Source organism: Euprymna scolopes, chromosome 2 (genome assembly GCF_053919585.1).
Source record: "Euprymna scolopes isolate OS-2025 chromosome 2, ASM5391958v1, whole genome shotgun sequence".
Lineage (NCBI taxonomy): Eukaryota > Metazoa > Mollusca > Cephalopoda > Sepiida > Sepiolidae > Euprymna > Euprymna scolopes.
Genome location: NC_136483.1, coordinates 79,971,109 through 79,993,631, shown reverse-complemented (window position 1 = coordinate 79,993,631; position 22,523 = coordinate 79,971,109). Strand labels below are relative to the sequence as shown.

General features: G+C 33.2%; 1 protein-coding gene across 7 annotated transcripts in view; it reads left to right on the top strand.

Moving 5' to 3' along the window:
* LOC145293051 (uncharacterized) overlaps nucleotides 1-22,523 on the top strand; it is a 194,114-nt gene that overhangs the window by 99,939 nt on the left and 71,652 nt on the right. Inside the window, exon 8 of one of the 7 annotated variants that reach the window (XM_080139423.1) lies at nucleotides 9,388-13,166. The exons of the other annotated variants lie outside the window; for them this stretch is intronic. Within the exon in view, the coding sequence (XP_079995549.1) occupies nucleotides 9,388-9,896 (509 nt within the window). The 3' untranslated portion in view covers nucleotides 9,897-13,166. Of the gene's footprint in view, nucleotides 1-9,387; nucleotides 13,167-22,523 lie in introns of those variants that run through there. 7 annotated transcript variants of the gene reach the window in all.

Below are 22,523 nucleotides of genomic sequence, written 5' to 3'. Positions count from 1 at the left end.
GGTGTGTAGTGCCTCCTGTCGCCTCGCATCAGCTGTGTACTCCCGATTTCTTTTATGCCTTTCATCCCTGGTGTGTAGTGCCTCCTGTCGCCTCGCATCAGCTGTGTACTCCCGATTTCTTTTATGCCTTTCATCCCTGGTGTGTAGTGCCTCCTGTCGCCTCGCATCAGCTGTGTACTCCCGATTTCTTTTATGCCTTTCATCCCTGGTGTGTAGTGCCTCTAGTCGCCTCGCATCAGCCGTGTACTCCCGATTTCTTTTATGTCTTTCATCCCTGGTGTGTAGTGCCTCCTGTCGCCTCGCATCAGCCGTGTACTCCCGATTTCTTTTATGCCTTTTATCCCTGGTGTGTAGTGCCTCCTGTCGCCTCGCATCAGCTGTGTACTCCCGATTTCTTTTATGACTTTCATCCCTGGTGTGTAGTGCCTCCTGTCGCCTCGCATCAGCTGTGTACTCCCGATTTCTTTTATGCCTTTCATCCCTGGTGTGTAGTGCCTCCTGTCGCCTCGCATCAGCTGTGTACTACCGATTTCTTTTATGCCTTTCATCCCTGGTGTGTAGTGCCTCCTGTCCCCTCGCATCAGCTGTGTACTCCCGATTTCTTTTATGTCTTTCATCCCTGGTGTGTAGAGCCTCCTGTCGCCTCGCATCAGCTGTGTACTCCCGATTTCTTTTATGCCTTTCATCCCTGGTGTGTAGTGCCTCCTGTCGCCTCGCATCAGCTGTGTACTCCCGATTTCTTTTATGTCTTTCATCCCTGGTGTGTAGTGCCTCCTGTCGCCTCGCATCAGCTGTGTACTCCCGATTTCTTTTATGTCTTTCATCCCTGGTGTGTAGTGCCTCCTGTCGCCTCGCATAAGCTGTGTACTCCCGATTTCTTTTATGTCTTTCATCCCTGGTGTGTAGTGCCTCCTGTCGCCTCGCATCAGCTGTGTACTCCCGATTTCTTTTTTGTCTTTCATCCCTGGTGTGTAGTGACTCTTGTCGCCTCGCATCAGCTGTGTACTCCCGATTTCTTTTATGTCTTTCATCCCTGATGTGTAGTGCCTCCTGTCGCCTCGCATCAGCTGTGTACTCCCGATTTCTTTTGTGTCTTTCATCCCTGGTGTGTAGTGCCTCCTGTCGCCTCGCATCAGCTGTGTACTCCCGATTTCTTTAATGTCTTTTATCCCTGGTGTGTAGTGCCTCCTGTGGCCTCGCATCAGCTGTGTACTCCCGATTTCTTTTATGTCTTTCATCCCTGGTGTGTAGTGCCTCCGGTCGCCTCGCATCAGCTGTGTACTCCCGATTTCTTTTATGTCTTTCATCCCTGGTGTGTAGTGCCTCCGGTCGCCTCGCATCAGCTGTGTACTCCCGATTTCTTTTGTCTTTCATCCCTGGTGTGTAGTGCCTCCTGTCGCCTCGCATCAGCTGTGTACTCCCGATTTTTTTTATGTCTTTCATCCCTGGTGTGTAGTGCCTCCTGTCGCCTCGCATCAGCTGTGTACTCCCGATTTCTTTTATGCCTTTCATCCCTGGTGTGTAGTGCCTCCTGTCGCCTCGCATCAGCTGTGTACTCCCGATTTCTTTTATGTCTTTCATCCCTGGTGTGTAGTGCCTCCTGTCGCCTCGCATCAGCTGTGTACTCCCGATTTCTTTTATGTCTTTCATCCCTGGTGTGTAGTGCCTCCTGTCGCCTCGCATCAGCTGTGTACTCCGGATTTCTTTTATGCCTTTCATCCCTGGTGTGTAGTGCGTCCTGTCGCCTCGCATCAGCTGTGTACTCCCGATTTCTTTTATGCCTTTCATCCCTGGTGTGTAGTGCCTCCTGTCGCCTCGCATCAGCTGTGTACTCCCGATTTCTTTTATGTCTTTCATCCCTGGTGTGTAGTGCCTCTTGTCGCCTCGCATCAGCTGTGTACTCCCGATTTCTTCTATGTCTTTCATCCCTGGTGTGTAGTGCCTCCTGTCGCCTCGCATCAGCTGTGTACTCCCGATTTCTTTTATGCCTTTCATCCCTGGTGTGTAGTGCGTCCTGTCGCCTCGCATCAGCTGTGTACTCCCGATTTCTTTTATGTCTTTCATCCCTGGTGTGTAGTGCCTCCTGTCGCCTCGCATCAGCTGTGTACTCCCGATTTCTTTTATGTCTTTCATCCCTGGTGTGTAGTGCCTCCTGTCGCCTCGCATAAGCTGTGTACTCCCGGTTTCTTTTATGCCTTTAATCCCTGTTGTGTAGTGCCTCCTGTCGCCTCGCATAAGCTGTGTACTCCCGATTTCTTTCATGGCTTTCATCCCTGGTGTGTAGTGCCTCCTGTCGCCTCGCATCAGCTGTGTACTCCCGATTTCTTTTATGCATTTCATCCCTGGTGTGTAGTGCCTCCTGTCGCCTCGCATCAGCTGTGTACTCCCGATTTCTTTTATGCCTTTCATCTCTGGTGTGTAGTGCCTCCTGTAACCTCGCATCAGCTGTGTACTCCCGATTTCTTTTATGCCTTTCATGCCTGGTGTGTAGTGCCTCCTGTCGCCTCGCATCAGCTGTGTACTCCCGATTTCTTTTATGCCTTTCATCCCTGGTGTGTAGTGACTCTTGTCCCCTCGCATCAGCTGTGTACTCCCGATTTCTTTTATGTCTTTCATCCCTGGTGTGTAGTGCCTCCTGTCGCCTCGCATCAGCTGTGTACTCCCGATTTCTTTTATGCCTTTCATCCCTGGTGTGTAGTGCCTCCTGTCGCCTCGCATCAGCTGTGTACTCCCGATTTCTTTTATGTCTTTCATCCCTGGTGTGTAGTGCCTCCTGTCGCCTCGCATCAGCTGTGTACTACCGATTTCTTTTATGCCTTTCATCCCTGGTGTGTAGTGCCTCCTGTCCCCTCGCATCAGCTGTGTACTCCCGATTTCTTTTATGCCTTTCATGCCTGGTGTGTAGTGCCTCCTGTCGCCTCGCATCAGCTGTGTACTCCCGATTTCTTTTATGCCTTTAATCCCTGGTGTGTAGTGCCTCCTGTCGCCTCGCATCAGCTGTGTACTCCCGATTTCTTTTATGCCTTTCATCCCTGGTGTGTAGTGCCTCCTGTCGCCTCGCATCAGCTGTGTACTCCCGATTTCTTTTATGCCTTTCATCCCTGGTGTGTAGTCACTCTTGTCGCCTCGCATCAGCTGTGTATTCCCGATTTCTTTTATGTCTTTCATCCCTGGTGTGTAGTGCCTCCTGTCGCCTCGCATCAGCTGTGTACTCCCGATTTCTTTTATGCCTTTCATCCCTGGTGTGTAGTGCCTCCTGTCGCCTCGCATCAGCTGTGTACTCCCGAGTCCTTTTATGCCTTTCATCCCTGGTGTGTAGTGCCTCCTGTCGCCTCGCATCAGCTGTGTACTCCCGATTTCTTTTATGCGTTTCATCCCTGGTGTGTAGTGCCTCCTGTCGCCTCGCATCAGCTGTGTACTCCCGATTTCTTTTATGCCTTTCATCCCTGGTGTGTAGTCACTCTTGTCGCCTCGCATCAGCTGTGTATTCCCGATTTCTTTTATGTCTTTCATCCCTGGTGTGTAGTGCCTCCTGTCGCCTCGCATCAGCTGTGTACTCCCGATTTCTTTTATGCCTTTCATCCCTGGTGTGTAGTGCCTCCTGTCGCCTCGCATCAGCTGTGTACCCCCGATTCCTTTTATGCCTTTCATCCCTGGTGTGTAGTGCCTCCTGTCGCCTCGCATCAGCTGTGTACTCCCGATTTCTTTTATGCCTTTCATCCCTGGTGTGTAGTGCCTCCTGTCGCCTCGCATCAGCTGTGTACTCCCGATTCCTTTTATGCCTTTCATCCCTGGTGTGTAGTGCCTCCTGTCGCCTTGCATCAGCTGTGTATTCCCGATTTCTTTTATGTCTTTCATCCCTGGTGTGTAGTGCCTCCTGTCGCCTCGCATCAGCTGTGTACTCCCGATTTCTTTTATGCCTTTCATCCCTGGTGTGTAGTGCCTCCTGTCGCCTCGCATCAGCTGTGTACTCCCGATTTCTTTTATGCCTTTCATCCCTGGTGTGTAGTCACTCTTGTCGCCTCGCATCAGCTGTGTATTCCCGATTTCTTTTATGTCTTTCATCCCTGGTGTGTAGTGCCTCCTGTCGCCTCGCATCAGCAGTGTACTCCCGATTCCTTTTATGCCTTTCATCCTTGGTGTGTAGTGCCTCCTGTCGCCTCGCATCAGCCGTGTACTCCCGATTTCTTTTATGCCTTTCATCCCTGGTGTGTAGAGCCTCCTGTCGCCTCGCATCAGCTGTGTACTCCCGATTTCTTTTATGCCTTTCATCCCTGGTGTGTAGTGCCTCCTGTCGCCTCGCATCAGCTGTGTACTCCCGATTCCTTTTATGCCTTTCATCCCTGGTGTGTAGTGCCTCCTGTCGCCTCGCATCAGCTGTGTACTCCCGATTTCTTTTATGTCTTTCATCCCTGGTGTGTAGTTCCTCCTGTCGCCTCGCATTAGCTGTGTACTCCCGATTTCTTTTATGCCTTTCATCCCTGGTGTGTAGTGCCTCCTGTCGCCTCGCATCAGCTGTGTACTCCCGATTTCTTTTATGCCTTTCATCCCTGGTGTGTAGTCACTCTTGTCGCCTCGCATCAGCTGTGTATTCCCGATTTCTTTTATGTCTTTCATCCCTGGTGTGTAGTGCCTCCTGTCGCCTCGCATCAGCAGTGTACTCCCGATTCCTTTTATGCCTTTCATCCTTGGTGTGTAGTGCCTCCTGTCGCCTCGCATCAGCTGTGTACTCCCGATTTCTTTTATGTCTTTCATCCCTGGTGTGTAGTGCCTCCTGTCGCCTCGCATCAGCTGTGTACTCCCGATTTCTTTTATGCTTTTCATCCCTGGTGTGTAGTGACTCTTGTCGTCTCGCATCAGCTGTGTACTCCCGATTTCTTTTATGCCTTTCATCCATGGTGTGTAGTGACTCTTGTCGTCTCGCATCAGCTGTGGCCTATCGATTTCCCTCGAGCCTTCTTTTTTTTTACTCTGGAGACATTTATCGTCTTCTCTTTTGATATTTCACAGCTGTATTCGTTTATGACTCAACGAACTTTTCCGTCTTTTAGGCATAGTGATCGCTTGAACAATAATACTATAGACTAAAATGATGTTGGTTAAATTGAATATTGGACATGGACAAATAGACAGACATACATAGACACATAGACACATACATAGACACACATAGACATTATAGGCATATAGATATATAGATACACAGAAAGGTATATAGACATAGAAACAGATATATAGATATACAGCCTATATATATAGATATATAGATAGAAACATATATAGACGCATCCGCACATATAGATATATATATATATATAGGTATATAGATACACAGAAAGTTTTATAGACACACATAGATAGATACCTTGTACATTATAAGCATATTGATATATAGACTGCAGAAAGGTATATAGACATAGACATAAATCTATAGAAATATAGACCTGCTATATAGATACACAGAAAGTTCTGTCAGACACAGATATATAGATATATAGATACAGGGATTGAGAATGCACTACAAATGTGACTTTTTTGCATTTTTGCATGCATTCTTTTGCATTATTTTTTTTTTGCATTTCTATACACCAAACATGGATATAAGTATCACTAAAACATCCGTTGTGTCATAAGCTTCATTTCGGTACCTATCTTGCCTGGGTGGGTTGCCTGTAGGCTTAGCTAAACCGCTTCACACACACAGATAGTAGGAAAATTTATATATAGATGATTCATAAATATAATTTTAGTCACTAAAACTGCATCTAAATTTTTTAATGACTATTTTTACTTGACTTTGTTAAGCAATTCTTTTATTTTATTTCATTTTGTTTTGTCTGTCTCCGGATAATTGTGTTATATATGTTTATTAAAAACAACATCTTCACCGGATTGATATAATCAAATATTTATCGGATATCTCATCTAACCAAAGGAAAAACCAAGGAATCATGCCTACTTCGGATTGTTACCTTGTGCCTTGGAGGAATTACAATACGCATTCGATCATTTTGCCTACTTGCTACCAAAATCTCTCACTTCAGGATTGACCATACAATTTGAATCTGAAGTTCAATATCCTTTTAATTCTGCACCAACATCGAATTTCCTTTATTCTATGATTTAAAAACCTTAAATTATAATTTTCTATGTTTATTACATTTAGCAGATTAGGTGCAAAATATTTATAATATTTGCTAATATTTTTTTCCTCTGAGGAGATGAATAAACATCGAAAACTCATGGGTTAAGGAAATATACTTATTAAAATGTATTCTTTGTTGTTCATATAACAAAAATTCTAGATTTGAAATTTAACCGTTTGAAATCATAAAATTTAAATTACTAAATTATATATATATATATATATATATATATATATATATATATATATATATATATAATCATTATATGATGATCTATATTTTATCGTTGAGCACTTGCAGTTGAATAAAGTCGGTCAATTTAGCTCTTATGCATAGATAATCATATAATGATTAGATCACTCTGACTGATGTAAAAAACATTTTAAAATAAAATGTTTAATTTCAACGTTATTTCATGCGGTTAATGGTAGCTGAATGAATACGATCTTTGCTAATCAAGCCAGAGATGGCATGTGTTACCGGGTTCGAATCTATCTACTGCTGTTAATCGTGACATACTGCAATGAAGACTCCCAAAAGGATGAAACACTAGTGTCTGTAGGTATTTAATTATTATAGTAAATATATATATATATATATATATATATGGTGAAGAAATGACAAAAGACTATATTGCTCTGTAATTACATTGAGCGTCTTAAAAAAGGATTGGTATATATTATAAGGAAATATATTTTATTTTTCATCGCTATCCTCTTTATTCCTCCATTCCACTTCCGGAACCCTGTTTCCCTTTTTTATTTTATTCCTCCTCCCTTCATCCACGATTCTGTTTCATCCTTGCCCTTTTCATTCTTCTTTAATCCCACAACCGAAACCCTTCATCATCACCACTCTCTTGGTCTTCGGGACAAGATAAATGTGTAGTAACTGTTCTTCAAATGCTGTACTTCAATTTCTTGTTCTCTGTCAGTGGAGGAGAAATCCTACACGAATGAGGCAATTTTTATTTTTGTTCCTTTTCTCCGCGTTAAAAAAATCGACCCTGGTGTCTAACTCTGTCCCGTGGGAGGGGGTATTGTAAAAAGGTACTCTCTTTATTCTTCCACCTGTCTTCACGACCTTGTTTCATCACTACTCTCTTTATGATTCCACCCCATACCCGGAACTCTGTTTCATCGCTGTTTTCTTTATTTCTCCATCCCACATACGGGGCCCTGTTTCATTGCTTCTCTCTTTATTCTTTCAGCCCATCGGAGGGAGCCTGTATCATCGCTACCCTTTTTATTCCTTCATCCCACAATCGGGACCCTGTTTCACTGCTGTCTTCTTTATTCTTCCACCCACATCCGGGATGTTTTAAGTTAATGATTATTTTAGTTTAGATTTTAATTTACTGATACGAAGTATCTACAATTAAATCACAGTTTTACACTGAATAAAAGTTCCTCAAATTGTAATAATGACAAAGTTGGTAAGAATAAAAGTAGTAAATTTGTAATGCATTACAATGTTTGTTTTTATTATGACAAGTTCAGAATCACGTGGAATCTGTTGGTGTAAGGTTTTTAAGTGTATCTTGTGTAATTTTTCACTTTTAGAAAATTACGTTTTTGTTCATGTAATAGTTGTGGAAAATAAAGGAAGGAAAGTAATAATTGACCGAAATATAAAGGAAGATTAATCTCGATTAAAAATTCTTTTTTCTTTCTTTATTCATCAACATATTTTCTATCGCCTACCAAAGTTAAAAGTTGTATATTCCTAAGGAGAGGAAAGTTTCTTTTAGCTTTTAAAATACTATCTCCCATTTAAGACATCTAGTTGATATCTTTGCTCTAAATGGAAATAGAGAAAAAAAAAACAAATATTCAAAGTTGGTAATTTTTAGTTAGATTTAGAGGCTTTTGACGAATTCTAAAGGAGATTAGAACATTCATAATATCGACATTTTCTGAAGCGATTCTCTGACAGTCATCCAAGAGATGCTGAAACTGAATCCTCAGCAGTTGAGTTTTTTAAGCCATTTTGCAAAGTGGTAACTATAGACTAGATAGAGGCAGCCAATTCTTGTCGGTCTTTTGTCTTAGAATGTGGCTCTGTGTATAAACTGGGTGTTCCATCGTCCAACAAAGCTATATGGTGCCAGGACACCATCGTCTTTCGTTCAGTAAACGATTAAAACACTAAGCATAAGTCTACATTTAGAACCGTTTTTCAATTAACAATAGGAAGATTATTGGACCGTAGAGTCAGACCAACCGTTTTCAACACGATTCAATTGTAAATGTCTCTCTGTCCTTTATCTTCTGGTTTAAAGGCCGTTGTGCAACTGGTAGTAAGGTTTTGAAAATGCAAAAATGGTTTCATATGAAATGAAAGTTATTTTTGTTGAACGAATCGAAGTTCTGCAAAAGGCCGATGAAAATCATGCCTCCGAATTGTCTGGTCTGCATGAAGTCCTCCTCGTTGGTCATAACAATTTTTATATATACAAGATTGCAGTTATTTACCTTCGATACATAAAAGCAACAAAACCCAGCGATTCCATACGAATTCAGACTAGGTTTAGTATAGAAAACACATATGAATGGTGGTTTCACATGTGCAGAAAAATGCTGTTATATTAGCTCTATAGAGTTGCGGTTCTGCACCTGACACACCCTTGCTGACCACAGGCATGTAGAGACGACAAAAGGATAACGGATATTAACTGTGATTCCTCCTGAATTTTCACTAAATCCCAATATGCCTGGTAGCCCTTACACTACCATGTTACCACCGTCCATACGACAATAAGGAAGAGTGGGATTTAAGGGATAACATGAAACCTCTAACACGATCAGAGTGCTGTGGTCTTACCAAAGGAAAAAACGGTTACAAAACCAATCCAAGTCTCAAACTGATTTTCAGCATCGCCATTTCTGCGATTGCGTAAATCCCTTTTACGTGGATGAGTGATTTCTTCACGGCAGAAGTTAATTTCTTGAAATGAAAGCCACAAACCGACCGTTTTAAGTTTAGAGAGATGGCAAGAAATGTTCCAAATGTTAATCTCGATCTGAAGAGAGAGAAAGAGAGAGAGAGAGAAAAAAAGAAATAAAGAAAAAAGAAAGAAGCGTCTGTGATTATCAGAAACGATTTTACAATCCCTTTCTTCATATACTCTTCCTTCAAGAAAATCATCGTTCAATTATAAAGCTTTGGTTGCCATCTAAACGCATAGTTAATCTGTACTAGTAAACTAAAATTGCTTTCAACTTTCATTTCTATTTTTCAGTGAACGACAAAATAAATATCGAAATCCCGGGGTTAAATGGTCTGTTTCACGTCACTTTAAGTGTCGTAGTGAAGAATGAAAACGATGGACAAATCCAATTAATCCTCATCAAATACAGGAATGAACAGCTTGTAGGATTTTGGAAGTCTAAACGCACAGATTCACCGGATAATTCCGTCATATTGTCGCTCGAAGAATACATAGAAATCAAAGAGGATGAACAGCAAGAAATTTTGTGCCAAGGAAATGATGATCCACTGAGACAAATACATATTTTATTTGGACATATCACATTCACTGAACAAACAAATGACCAAGTTCAATCAGAAGAAATAGAAAATAAAGAAACAACTACAGAATTAACAAAAAAAGAGGAAATTAAGTCAGAAGAAGTAAACTGTTTATATTTGACAGGTGCATGTATTATTTCTGTTATCATTAATCTGGTATTCATAATTTATACATCATATCTCCATCATATCACTTATCCTGATAAACATTTGCCATAATCCTCGTCTGCTTTACAATTACACTCAAATCTAGCACAAGAGACATCCATAATTTAACACAACTTCTCATCCCCTTTTCCATTTTAGATATAGTTTGCATTTGAATATCTACTCCTATTCTTCATTATTATAAAAACCCGTGAAAAGTAATATAATATTAACGAATATAAAAGTAATGTAATGACATCCAGGAGTAAAAAAGTATTATCAATGATACATTATTATAAATGATTATGAATAAGTAATATAAGGCGATATAAAACTAATATAATGACATTCTAGAGAAAAAGTATTCTAATCAAAGTTTATAGAAAAGCAATGTAGTAAAATTCTACATAAAAGTAATATATTATACAAAGATAATATAATAGTAGCTTATATAAAAGTGATATAATAATTAATTATAAAAATATATTAATAGTGTATTGGTAAGTGATATAATAAAATGCTAAAAGGAACGTAAGATAATAGAAATAAAGAAAAATGTAATGGTATAGCAACATTTAATAGAATCCGATAAAGAATTAAGTCAGGTAATAAGAATAAATATCTATTTGAAATTACTATTATGAAAGTTGAAAAGAGTAATATGAAGCCTAGAGAAAAGTAATATAAAACTTATAGAAAAACAATATTATAATAATAGGCAACATAAAAAGTATTACAACGGTCTATAGAAAAGTAATATAATTAAATACTATTGAAAATGTTTACAGTTCTGAATATTGAAAATTAATATAATGAAATTCTCTCAAAAATTAATATAATAAAAGCTTATAATCATTTGTAAAAGGAATGGTTTAACACTTTGTACAAAATAATGTAAATAAAAAAGAAATAAAATAATAAGAATCCAATATAATTCGAGGCATTTTGTCAGATTGTCACATGCCATGAAAACCCAATTCAATTTAATTTGAGCCAATTTCCGTCAGATATTTCATTAAAGTTTTTTTCACAAACTAAAGCCTAACTTCATTTTGATCCTTATATGTTATTAAATTATCACTGAAGCAAATCTTTATAATGAAAATTTGTTATTTGTCAGATCATCATTACAACCCAAATTTACCATGAAATTCTGTCGAATTTAATTTGGACAGTTTTTGTCAGGTTGAGTCGTTGCTGTTTGACCTATCGGCAGTTGATAAAGAAATGGTAAAAATGAAATAACCTTAACGTTAATATATATATGTGTGTGTGTGTGTGTGTGTGTGTGTGTGTGTGTGTGTGTGTGTGTGTGTGTGTGTGTGTGTGTGTGTGTGTGTGCGTTCAAAAGAACTTTAAGTCGACACGCTTGCCAAGTTCCAATTTATTTCAATTTTGACTCCTGAATAGATACTTTAATGGCTAAAACCTATTAAAACGGTCTATAAAAATGCAATCATATGACCTGCTCAGCGCCGCTCTGCTACCTTTCGTCTCAGGGGAAATGCAGTTTGAAAAAATGGAGACAAACAGACAGATAGACGGACATAGTTTTATAGATTTTTAGATTATATTAGATTTAACCGACTAAAGAAATAATTTGTGGGAGTCCAGAGTTCAACCTCAGTTTTTTTTTTAAATAATAAAACAAAAATAAAGAAAATTCTTTGATGTACGTACCCGTCTCGCAACAAAAATGTCATATTCCAAAAATCATATAAATTGATCAAGTAATTTTTATAACTTAGAAAATAACATTTTATAAGGAAGCGAGAACGTTGTGTTTTCATTCACCATAGTTACCAAATAAAGAGAGACTCAATTCAAACTACCGAGATCAAGATTAGTCTTGTAATGGCTACAATTTACTATTAAAATCATTAAAAATTATAAAAATGAATTTCTATATATAAAAAAGAAAACTACTTGATCACTGTATCTGACCTTTTCGAATATGACATTTTCGTTTCATGACGGGTAAGTACATCATAAAAAATTTTCTGTATTTTTTCCGTTAATTTCGTTGAACTATATATTTTCACCAACAAATTTTTATAATTCCAATGTCAGAAGTGTTAAAAGTTAAAGTTTTTAATATTTGTTTTTATTGAGATGATAAGTTTAGAAAGTATCTACAAAAAAGTTTGCACAAGAAATATATTTTATAAATACGAGGTTCTTTCAATAAGTTTCCAAACGTTTTTGTACAAGCATTTAAAATTGTCATAGACTCTTGAAAATTCAGTATGTTTGCTATACATATGATTGACAAATTTTTATAACTTCAGGTTCAAACGGACAGCTACAGCAGGATTTAGAAAAAAATACTAAAATCTGCTTGTCACAGCTGGTAAATTTCAAATGCAATCTGGACGTGAAGACACTTTAAAAAGAAGGATATGCAATAAAATTATGTTTTAAATTTGGAAAAAAAAATGCCATAGAAACATATGGAATGCTTCAGACTGCTTTTGGACTATCTTGCAAGAATTGAGCATTCAATTTTTTAGTAGCATAAGAGGGCATAAAGTCTGTGAGGGATTATGCGAGGTGTGAGGGGAGTAGGGAAGTAAGAACACCGGAGTTCATTGGTCAAATAAAGAATTTCATGGACAAAGATCATCGTATGTCTATAGAGACAATAAGTGCGCAGTTTGATGTCAGTGTAGGAACTGTACGTACAATTATTCGCGAGGAACTGAAGATGCGGAAGATTTGTGCGAAGTTTCTCGCAAAGGTGCTGAGAATATCAAATACAAAGACCTTGTCTTTACAGCAGGGAGATGGTCGAGCTGATCAATTAAGATCTCGCAGTCCAGACCTTGCTCCCTGTGACTTTTGGTTATTTCCTAAGCTCAAGGACAACCTCAAAGGCTGTCGTTATGAGACAACTGATGAGATGAAATAGGCTGTGATGAGTATCAATGACACTCTCACACTGTACAACAAGTTCATTGCGGTCAAGGGAGATTACTTCGAAGAGGATGAGTTCATGTGTGTACTATCAATAAAAGTGCCCACATGAAAAAAGTCTGGAAACTTATTGAAGGCACCTCGGACTTTAATTTTTTTTTTTATATATAAATTATTCTCATAAATTACTACAATGCTTTACTTTGTCTTTGTACCCATTGTTTATAACGCAGGTTTTATTTTATTATTTTTTGTTTGAATAGCACAAGACAAAAAAGTATGAAAATTTGTTTAACTACATAATACAATATTGATATAACTGTTAAACGTTCTATTATATATGTGTTTGTGTGTGTATGCGTGTGAGTATTATCGCCACCACACGAATTTTCTCCGAATTAAAAAAAAAAATGTGTTTAAACCCTCGAACTCATCAGTTTTCTTATTTATCTCAGTGTCAAGGATTCAAATTAAAGTTGCATTGAAAATAAATATTATTTTTATTAAGATTTTCAAACAACTAAGCTTCACTAATCGAGTAATCTCCTATTCATTTTTCTAAAAAAAATGACTGAAATATCAATAATTGTAAACTATTGGCTTAATTCCTATTTCAATCACGTAAATTAGTTAGAGTGCGATGGAGGTCATTGTTAGTTTCTATACACTAATTTTTACTTACACTACATTTTAGCTAAACAGAAACATGTATTTCTACCACGTGTAGAACGCTGAATAAAATATTTAATTTCAAAATTAAATTTTAATTTAAGTAAAAGAAAAAATATGATTTGAGAGCCACCAGCTAGAATCGAAACTGAAACCGAAATCAAAATTTAAAAAGGTTTAACTTAAGACATTACCGGGTGAACTACTCTCAGTCGGATAATAAACTGAAAAAAATAAACTTAACGTACAAATGAGATATATATTTGCGCACATGTAGAAGACTAATTTAAGTCGACTTACGATTGACATGTTCTAATTTCTTTCAATTTTGATCCTTAGCAACTATTTTAATCTGCTAAAGATGCATAAAAAACGGTCCACAAGACATGCAATCATTTGAGCCGCCTAGTGTTGTTCTGCGACGTTTTGTATCGAAGGAGATACAATTAGTAAAAAAAAAAATAGAGACAGACAGACATAGTGAGTTTTATAACTGATATTAAAAAAACGGCGATGAGTCTCTACATATATTCACTAGAATTCTCAATATTGAAATAGCAACAATTTGGGAAAAACAATTCACGAGTAAAATGTTCCAACAGAAATTATTTTAAAAAATTCGGATTAATTTGCATATAAAAATACAATGACACGCCCAAAAAACAAAAATACAGATTTTTTTTATTTCATGAAATAAAGAAAAACATAAACGAATATCAGTTAGAAATGTTTGTATTTGTTAAAATTTAAATAGCAATAGAATGTAGTAATATGCTGTGTGTAATTTGTTAATTGTGTAGAAATAGGAATTTTATACAATAAATTAACTTTTCGTCTTCAACGAAGTGACGTTATCAGGAGAGATTGGCGTACGAGATAGAAGACGTAATAAATAAGCTAGCCTAATCTAACCTCTTTTGTATGCATGTATGCATGTATGCATGTATGTATGTATGTATGTATGTCTGCCGAAAACTCTTTTGTTTCATCTGTGAAGAAAAACGGACGTGTTTCGGAAAATTCTCTTTTTCCCCATTCGCAGAGATGGACGAAAAGTAAGAAAGCTAATACTATGCAATCATCTAGATAACTTGCTATGTAATATCATATTTTACACTAACGTATACTGTGTAGAGGAATACTATTCTACAAAATAAAACAGACAAATAAATGTGCTGTTGTTTTACTGAAACATGTTTGAATCTCACAAAAATAGCGTGAAAAATGTGCTGTAAATGGATAATGCGAAAATTCAAACTAACTTCTCATATTGTCAAATGTTTTATCTTCGTTCAAAAACTAATAACCACGGAATCTAGCAAGTTAAGAACACGTGTTTTGTCTAAACTTGAATAAGATTCAAAACTAGTCTAAAAATGATGTCAGAAGAATATGAGCAAATAAAACATCTTCCTCAAATAATTGTTAGAATTAAAGAACGTGGCGTATCAAATATGCACATACATTAAAATAAAAATATCAGGAAGGACAATATTGTTTAAAAAACAAAATGTGAAAAATATGATATTACAAGGATTGTTCCTTTAATAAAGAAATGAATATTACAATTATAGTACAAATCATAAACAAAAACATCTTAAAGGGCAAAAAAATGGCAAAGACATTTAAAAGGGCAACAAAGACATCTTAAAGGGCAAAAAAATGGCAAAGACATTTAAAAGGGCAACAAAGACATCTTAAAGGGCAAAAAAATGGAAACCACAGTAAATTCAGTTGCAAAGAGAAAGGAAAGCAAAGAAAATTAATGAAGAAAGTTTGTGGATAACTAATCAATTAGAAGAACATGACATTTCAACTAGATAATGGTTTAGATTTATAAAACTGGGGAAATACGAAGAGCGACCATGATAAAATATAATAGAATTTCGGATTCTGTAACATAAAGGAGTTTACGAAAATATATTTTGGGGATAATTAAAAGAAAAAAGAAAAGCACTAGTCATAAATCAAGTAAAAATTTTATTTAATCTCCTATGGTGAAAGTAAAGTAAAATTACTGTTCATTACAGTTTTACACGTGAGTTTTTATATGATTAAAAGTATAATAAAATTTTAGTTGTTGGAGGAAATACAACGAAACGATTTTATGAATGAAAAACTAGATGAAATAGGATTATTTATTTATTTTTTTTTTTTTTCGTGATGCAATTTTTACCAAGACGAAGATACGTAGAAAAAGGAGCAAGAAATTATAGAAAATGCGCATTATCAGTTAAAATAAAACCCGTAACCACTAAATGGAGTACATCATTTAGTAGTAGCTGATAGCTTCACTTCTTGGGAAGAAATTTTAGAATGTCAAAAACAAATCTTTGCAATATTAATTAATTTCTTGCAGGAATTGTTTGCAAGATTTGGAGTTCCAAGCAAATTGTTAATGGAAGCCAGCTCACAACAGGCGAATTCGAAATATTCCGCGAAAATTTCGTAATTACACATATCACTATTTTCTTTCGTGTACACGTGACGCAACGGATAAAATTGTTAAGTAATAATAACTTCTAAGTGATACTCATCATTAGAGTCGAAACTTACTAAGAATAAAATAAATAATATTTAACAATTCTACACCATCATGGCTGCCGGAACGAGAGCAATCTATTCTCGTGGATAGGGTTTAGTTCGAAACTACGCATAGATTTTCAAATACGACATAAAGATTTCCGAGTTAAAAAGTACGAACCTGAAAAAGGTCGGAGGTTACATCGTCTGAAACATTGTGAGAATTACACTCAAGATGAAAACAGTAGTCGGAATAATTCAAATAATCCGAACCACTTTCTTTGTCCAAAAGCATGAGCAAATCAAAAAGGAAGATTTGCAAAAGTTTTTTTTTTAATCGGCTAGTGTAAATGATAATAGCAATTCCTGCCAGTATGTTGTGTGACTCCAAAGAGAAAAAATACGATAGAAAACATTTCGCCGAATGAACAAATGTTCGCTAGAAATAATAAATTGTGTTTTGCAAACTATTTTCAGGTTGTTAAAAAATGTGCTACAAAAGAAACGGAGTATGTGCACAATCAAACCATTAACAGTTGGCCACGATTAGTATTTTAACAATGAACGGGGTGTAGAATATTGCAACCTTGGATCAAACGAAAATATTTTGTCTTTAAACGTACTTAAACTGCGTTTATGAGTTCGGCGTAAGGATTAAAACTCTACAGTGGACCCTAACACACGAGCTACCCGAGTTACGAGAAATACGAGATGGCTTCAGAGCAAAAATCCTTCCCTACATACAATCGAAAATTCAAGTTACGAGTTTCCAGATGCAACCGCTTGTGTTGTGTTTCACTACGTCTCCTTAATGGTGCCATTTTAATTCGAAACACTAGCTTCATCCGGGAACTAATTAAACTCGTACCTTACTACGTAGATGTAAAGTAGTTAGATTACTTATTTTAAACTAGCAAGGAAACACGCTTAAATATGATATTTTAATTTATAAAGATTTCGTATATATTATTATAGAGTCAATTTTCTGTCGATTCTTATATATTATAGAGTTGTGATTTTAAAAATAAAAAATATCTCCATATGAATTGATTCAACTATAATCGAAACCGAAACCAAAACTTCTGAAGAATTCTTGGTAAAAATTATTTATTACAAAAAAAAATGGAAGGTCATAACAATTAAACGAAAGTCACTTCGAAGAAAAAAGATGTAAGCGTGACACACAAAATACCACACACGCGATGGTAGTAATATATAGATAAAGAAACATAAATGAAAACATGAATTTCTTATTAAATTAAAAAGTATATATATTAGTGAAGATTTATAAAAAAATATAATATATATATATTAGTGAAGATTTATAAAAAATATATATAATATCTATATATATATTAGTGAAGATTTATAAAAAATATATATAATATATATATATATATTAGTGAAGATTTATAAAAAAATATATATAATATATATATATATTAGTGAAGATTTATAAAAAAATATAATATATATATTAGTGAAGATTTATAAAAAAATATATAATATCTATATATATATTAGTGAAGATTTATAAAAAAATATATAATATATATATATTAGTGAAGATTTATAAAAAAATATAATATATATATATATTATTGAAGATTTATAAAAAATATATAATATCTATATATATATTAGTGAAGATTTATAAAAAATATATAATATCTATATATATATTAGTGAAGATTTATAAAAAAAATATATAATGTATATATATATATTAGTGAAGATTTATAAAAAAATATAATATATATATATATATTAGTGAAGATTTATAAAAAAATATATAATATATATTTATATTAGTGAAGATTTATAAAAAAAATATAATATATATATATATATTAGTGAAGATTTATAAAAACTTTATCATATCTATATATATATTAGTGAAGATTTATAAAAAAATATATAATATCTATATATATATATTAGTGAAGATTTATAAAAAAATATATTATATATATATATATTAGTGAAGATTCATAAAAAATATATAATATCTATATATATATTAGTGAAGATTTATAAAAAAAATATATAATATCCATATATATATTAGTGAAGATTTATAAAAGAAAAATATAATATATATATATATATTAGTGAAGATTTATAAAAAAATATATATAATATCTATATATATATTAGTCAAGATTTATAAAAAAATATATAATATCTATATATATATTAGTGAAGATTTATAAAAAAAATATATAATATCTATATATATATATTAGTGAAGATTTATAAAAAAATATATAATATATATATATATATATTAGTGAAGATTCATAAAAAATATATAATATCTATATATATATTAGTGAAGATTTATAAAAAAATATATAATATCTATATATATATTAGTGAAGATTTATAAAAAAAATATAATATATATATATTAGTGAAGATTTATAAAAAAATATATATAATATCTATATATATATTAGTGAAGATTTATAAAAAAATATATAATATTTATATATATATTAGTGACGATTTATAAAAAAATATATAATATCTATATATATATATATTAGTGAAGATTTATAAAAACATATATAATATATATATATATATATATATATATATATATTAGTGAAGATTCATAAAAAAATATATAATATCTATATATATATTAGTGAAGATTTATAAAAAAATATATAATATCTATATATATATTAGTGAAGATTTATAAAAAAAAATATAATATATATATATATTAGTGAAGATTTATAAAAAATATATATAATATCTATATATATATTAGTGAAGATTTATAAAAAAATATATAATATCTACATATATATATTAGTGAAGATTTATAAAATAAATATATAATATCTATATATATATTAGTGAAGATCTATAAAAAATATAATATATATATATATATATATATATATTAGTGAAGATTCATTAAAAAAATATATAATATCTATATATATATTAGTGAAGATTTATAAAAAATATATAATATATATATATATATATATATATATTAGTGAAGATTCATAAAAAAATATATAATATCTATATATATATTAGTGAATATTTATAAAAAATATATAATATATATATATATATATATATATATATATATATATATATTAGTGAAGATTCATAAAAAAATATATAATATCTATATATATATTAGTGAAGATTTATAAAAAATATATAATATATATATATATATATTAGTGAAGATTCATAAAAAAATATATAATATCTATATATATATTAGTGAATATTTATAAAAAATATATAATATATATATATATATATATATATATTAGTGAAGATTCATAAAAAAATATATAATATCTATATATATATTAGTGAAGATTTATAAAAAAAATAAATGTATCAGTTTTTAATAAAAATGGATAAATTTTTTTTCTTCAAGGTTATAATACGTCAAATACGTACGATAATTTGGCGTGAAAAGTATAAACGATTCGTATATAAGCGATTACAAAACTAATAAAAGGGGGGATACTAAAAATACAGTTATGAATTACTGAAAACTTCTACCCGGTCATGGCTGACAGAGCGAGAGCATGTTACCCCCGTACATTAAATAAAGCGTTCCGTTTAAAATTCTGTTCAAATTCCTGAACTCCACAGAAAGATTCCCGAATTTAAAAAGATATACCTGAAGAAGGTCGATGGTTACAACGATCGGAACCTAGGGAGATTAACGCTCAAGATTAAAACAGTAGTCCTAATAATCCAAACAATACAACATAAAGGTTTTTGTTAATTGTTTCCTTCACTTATTTTTAATATATCTTATATCTAATATTTATATTTTATCTTCGCTTATTTATTTTTCTTGCTTGAAGTTAAAAGGCTCAGAGTATATTATTATATTATTATATTATTATATTATTATAGGTTCTTCAGGTGACTAATAATAGAAAATATTAAACTGGAAAGGAAACGCCAAAAATGTCGGAACATTTGTTTCTGGTATTAGTCTCACGTATTTTTAATTTTGAATCATACGTTTAAGAAAAGTTCCAGAACTTCTGACATCGGATCGAAGGTGCTGAGTCAGCGGTTAGTTTAGCTCTTAGATCATTTCCATAACTTTGATGCTGCGACACAAATAGACACGCATACAGACTGCATTGTTCAATAAATAAATACGATCGAAATGGGGGAAAATCGTCGCATGAACCATTTACATCGAAGATATTGTAACGTGTTCCAACCTTCCTAACGGTTCCAACTAACCTTCCGTAACATTTTAACGCACCCAACACATTGCATGCAGCGACAGTTGCAAAGGAAAAAAAAAAAGAAAAAAATTCGACTCAACTTTTTTTAGTTGAAATAAAAGGCATTTATTTATGGTACTTTTCAAACTACTCCCGCGTCTTGGTTTTACATGTCTATTCGAAGCTCGTACATCTCGAACCCCTCCATACTTCTGCGTTCTTCTCATACGTGTTGTCGAAAATAGTGCTTATTTCACGCGAGGTGGTTGTTTCTGATAATCGACGTATATTATTAGGTTGATGCAAAAATAATGTCATTTTTTGACGTTCAACTATATATACATATACATATACATATACATATATATATATATATATATATATATATATATATATATATAAACGACATTATTTTTGCACCAACCTAATATCATGAGTGAGGGTGTGCTGCATACTAAACTAAAACAAATATTATGTCTATTTCTTATATAAGTTCCCAACGTCTTAGCACCTAATGTTTAAAGAGTTCTGTTTACGGTCTTTATGGAAATATTTTTAGCTCTACTCATTGCTTGAAAAAAAAAATTCTATTGTATTTTTCATTCGAATTCGGAGTTTTTGTTTTAGTTTCGCACAAAGGGAAGACATGGCTGACTTTTTCCACATGCAAAGGCAGAGGATATAAAAAGACGACGCATGATTATGCCGACTGGAAATTTTAGAAAGTCATGTCTTGTTAAATTGAAAAGCGAACTAGTAAACAAATTTAGAAAAAAAATCTAGTTCAACATGTTTAGCAAACCATGAAAATGTCTGTTGCAAGCGAGGTGGATATCAAGTAAACAAAATTAAAAACGCTATTTCTACATTCTTTTCAGATGTATTTTTAAACTGGAAATTTGATTAAAAATTGCATAAACTTGTAATCTTAACATGATAACAGAGAGAATCAGTGAGAGGATAATCATTAAAAGATATGGTCAATCAATCTTTCTTTTCCCTTTAGATGTACTTGCTCTCGGTTAGAGAGCAAATGAATTATTTTAAGGGTAAAATTCATGATATATATAATTCATTATATATATATATATATATATATATATATATATATATATATATATATATATATATATATACTAGCAAAAGTACTCATCGTTGACTGGGTTCAAAAACAGCCTACAGAAAGTGGACTCTGATTTATGAAAGTATGATAGATTATGGAAAAGAAGGGTCGTAAAGAGATAGCTTCGAATTTGGGGGTATCAAAACCAAAGCAAAATATAATGAAAGTAAAAATAAAATAAATAAACCCCATAATTTATTATACCATACCTGTTCACACTGAAACACTTATCACAATATTCTGTAGATCTATATTACAAAAGCTTTGTGACATATTTCCATTCTATGAAGGTCAAGCGCGAACGAACACCCCATAATTTTATTATACCATATTTCTTCAAACTGAAACATAATTATCAAAGTATATTTACGCAGATAGACATGAAAAGTCTTTATTAAAGTTTGTGTCTATTTCCATTCTATGGCGGCTAGGCGCGAACGCAGACCCCACAATTTTAATGAATCATCATTTTACCTGATCAAACATACCCATTCCTGTGTCTCGATACATCTTCTATCATTATATGTGATAAGTTTTCTATAATAGTCAACCATATAGAAGCCTATTCGTGACCAGGCACACATACAGACGTTCAGCTTTATATTATATATATATATATACACACACACGCACACACAAACATATATATATATATATATAGAGAGAGAGAGAGAGAGAGAGAGAGAGAGAACGACGATCAACAAAAAAATGCAATCACTTGACCAACCTCCCACCGCTCTGCGACTTTGTATCTGAAAGGAGATGCAGTTTGAAAATAAATGGAGACAAGAGCACAGACATGCATACATAGTGATATATATACATATATATATATATATATATATATATATATATATATATATATATATATATATCACTATGTATGTATATATATACATATATATATATATATATATATATATATATATATATATATATATATATATATATATATATATATATATATATATATACGGATTACAACTTCGAAAAATTAAGAAAAATGTACATTTTTTTTTCAGGCAATTTTTTCGATTTTACTGATCTCAAATGTTTATTTTAATCTCTCTTTGAACATCACATATTTTTGGAGGAAAACAACTGTTCTTGTAATATTTGAAAAGGCAATAAGTAATATAAAATGAAGTGATTTAAGTTCAAAATTTCTGTATTTTTTTAATCTCTATATAAATAAAATGAAATCATTTTTCCCTCTGAGTTTGACCTTAATATGATTAA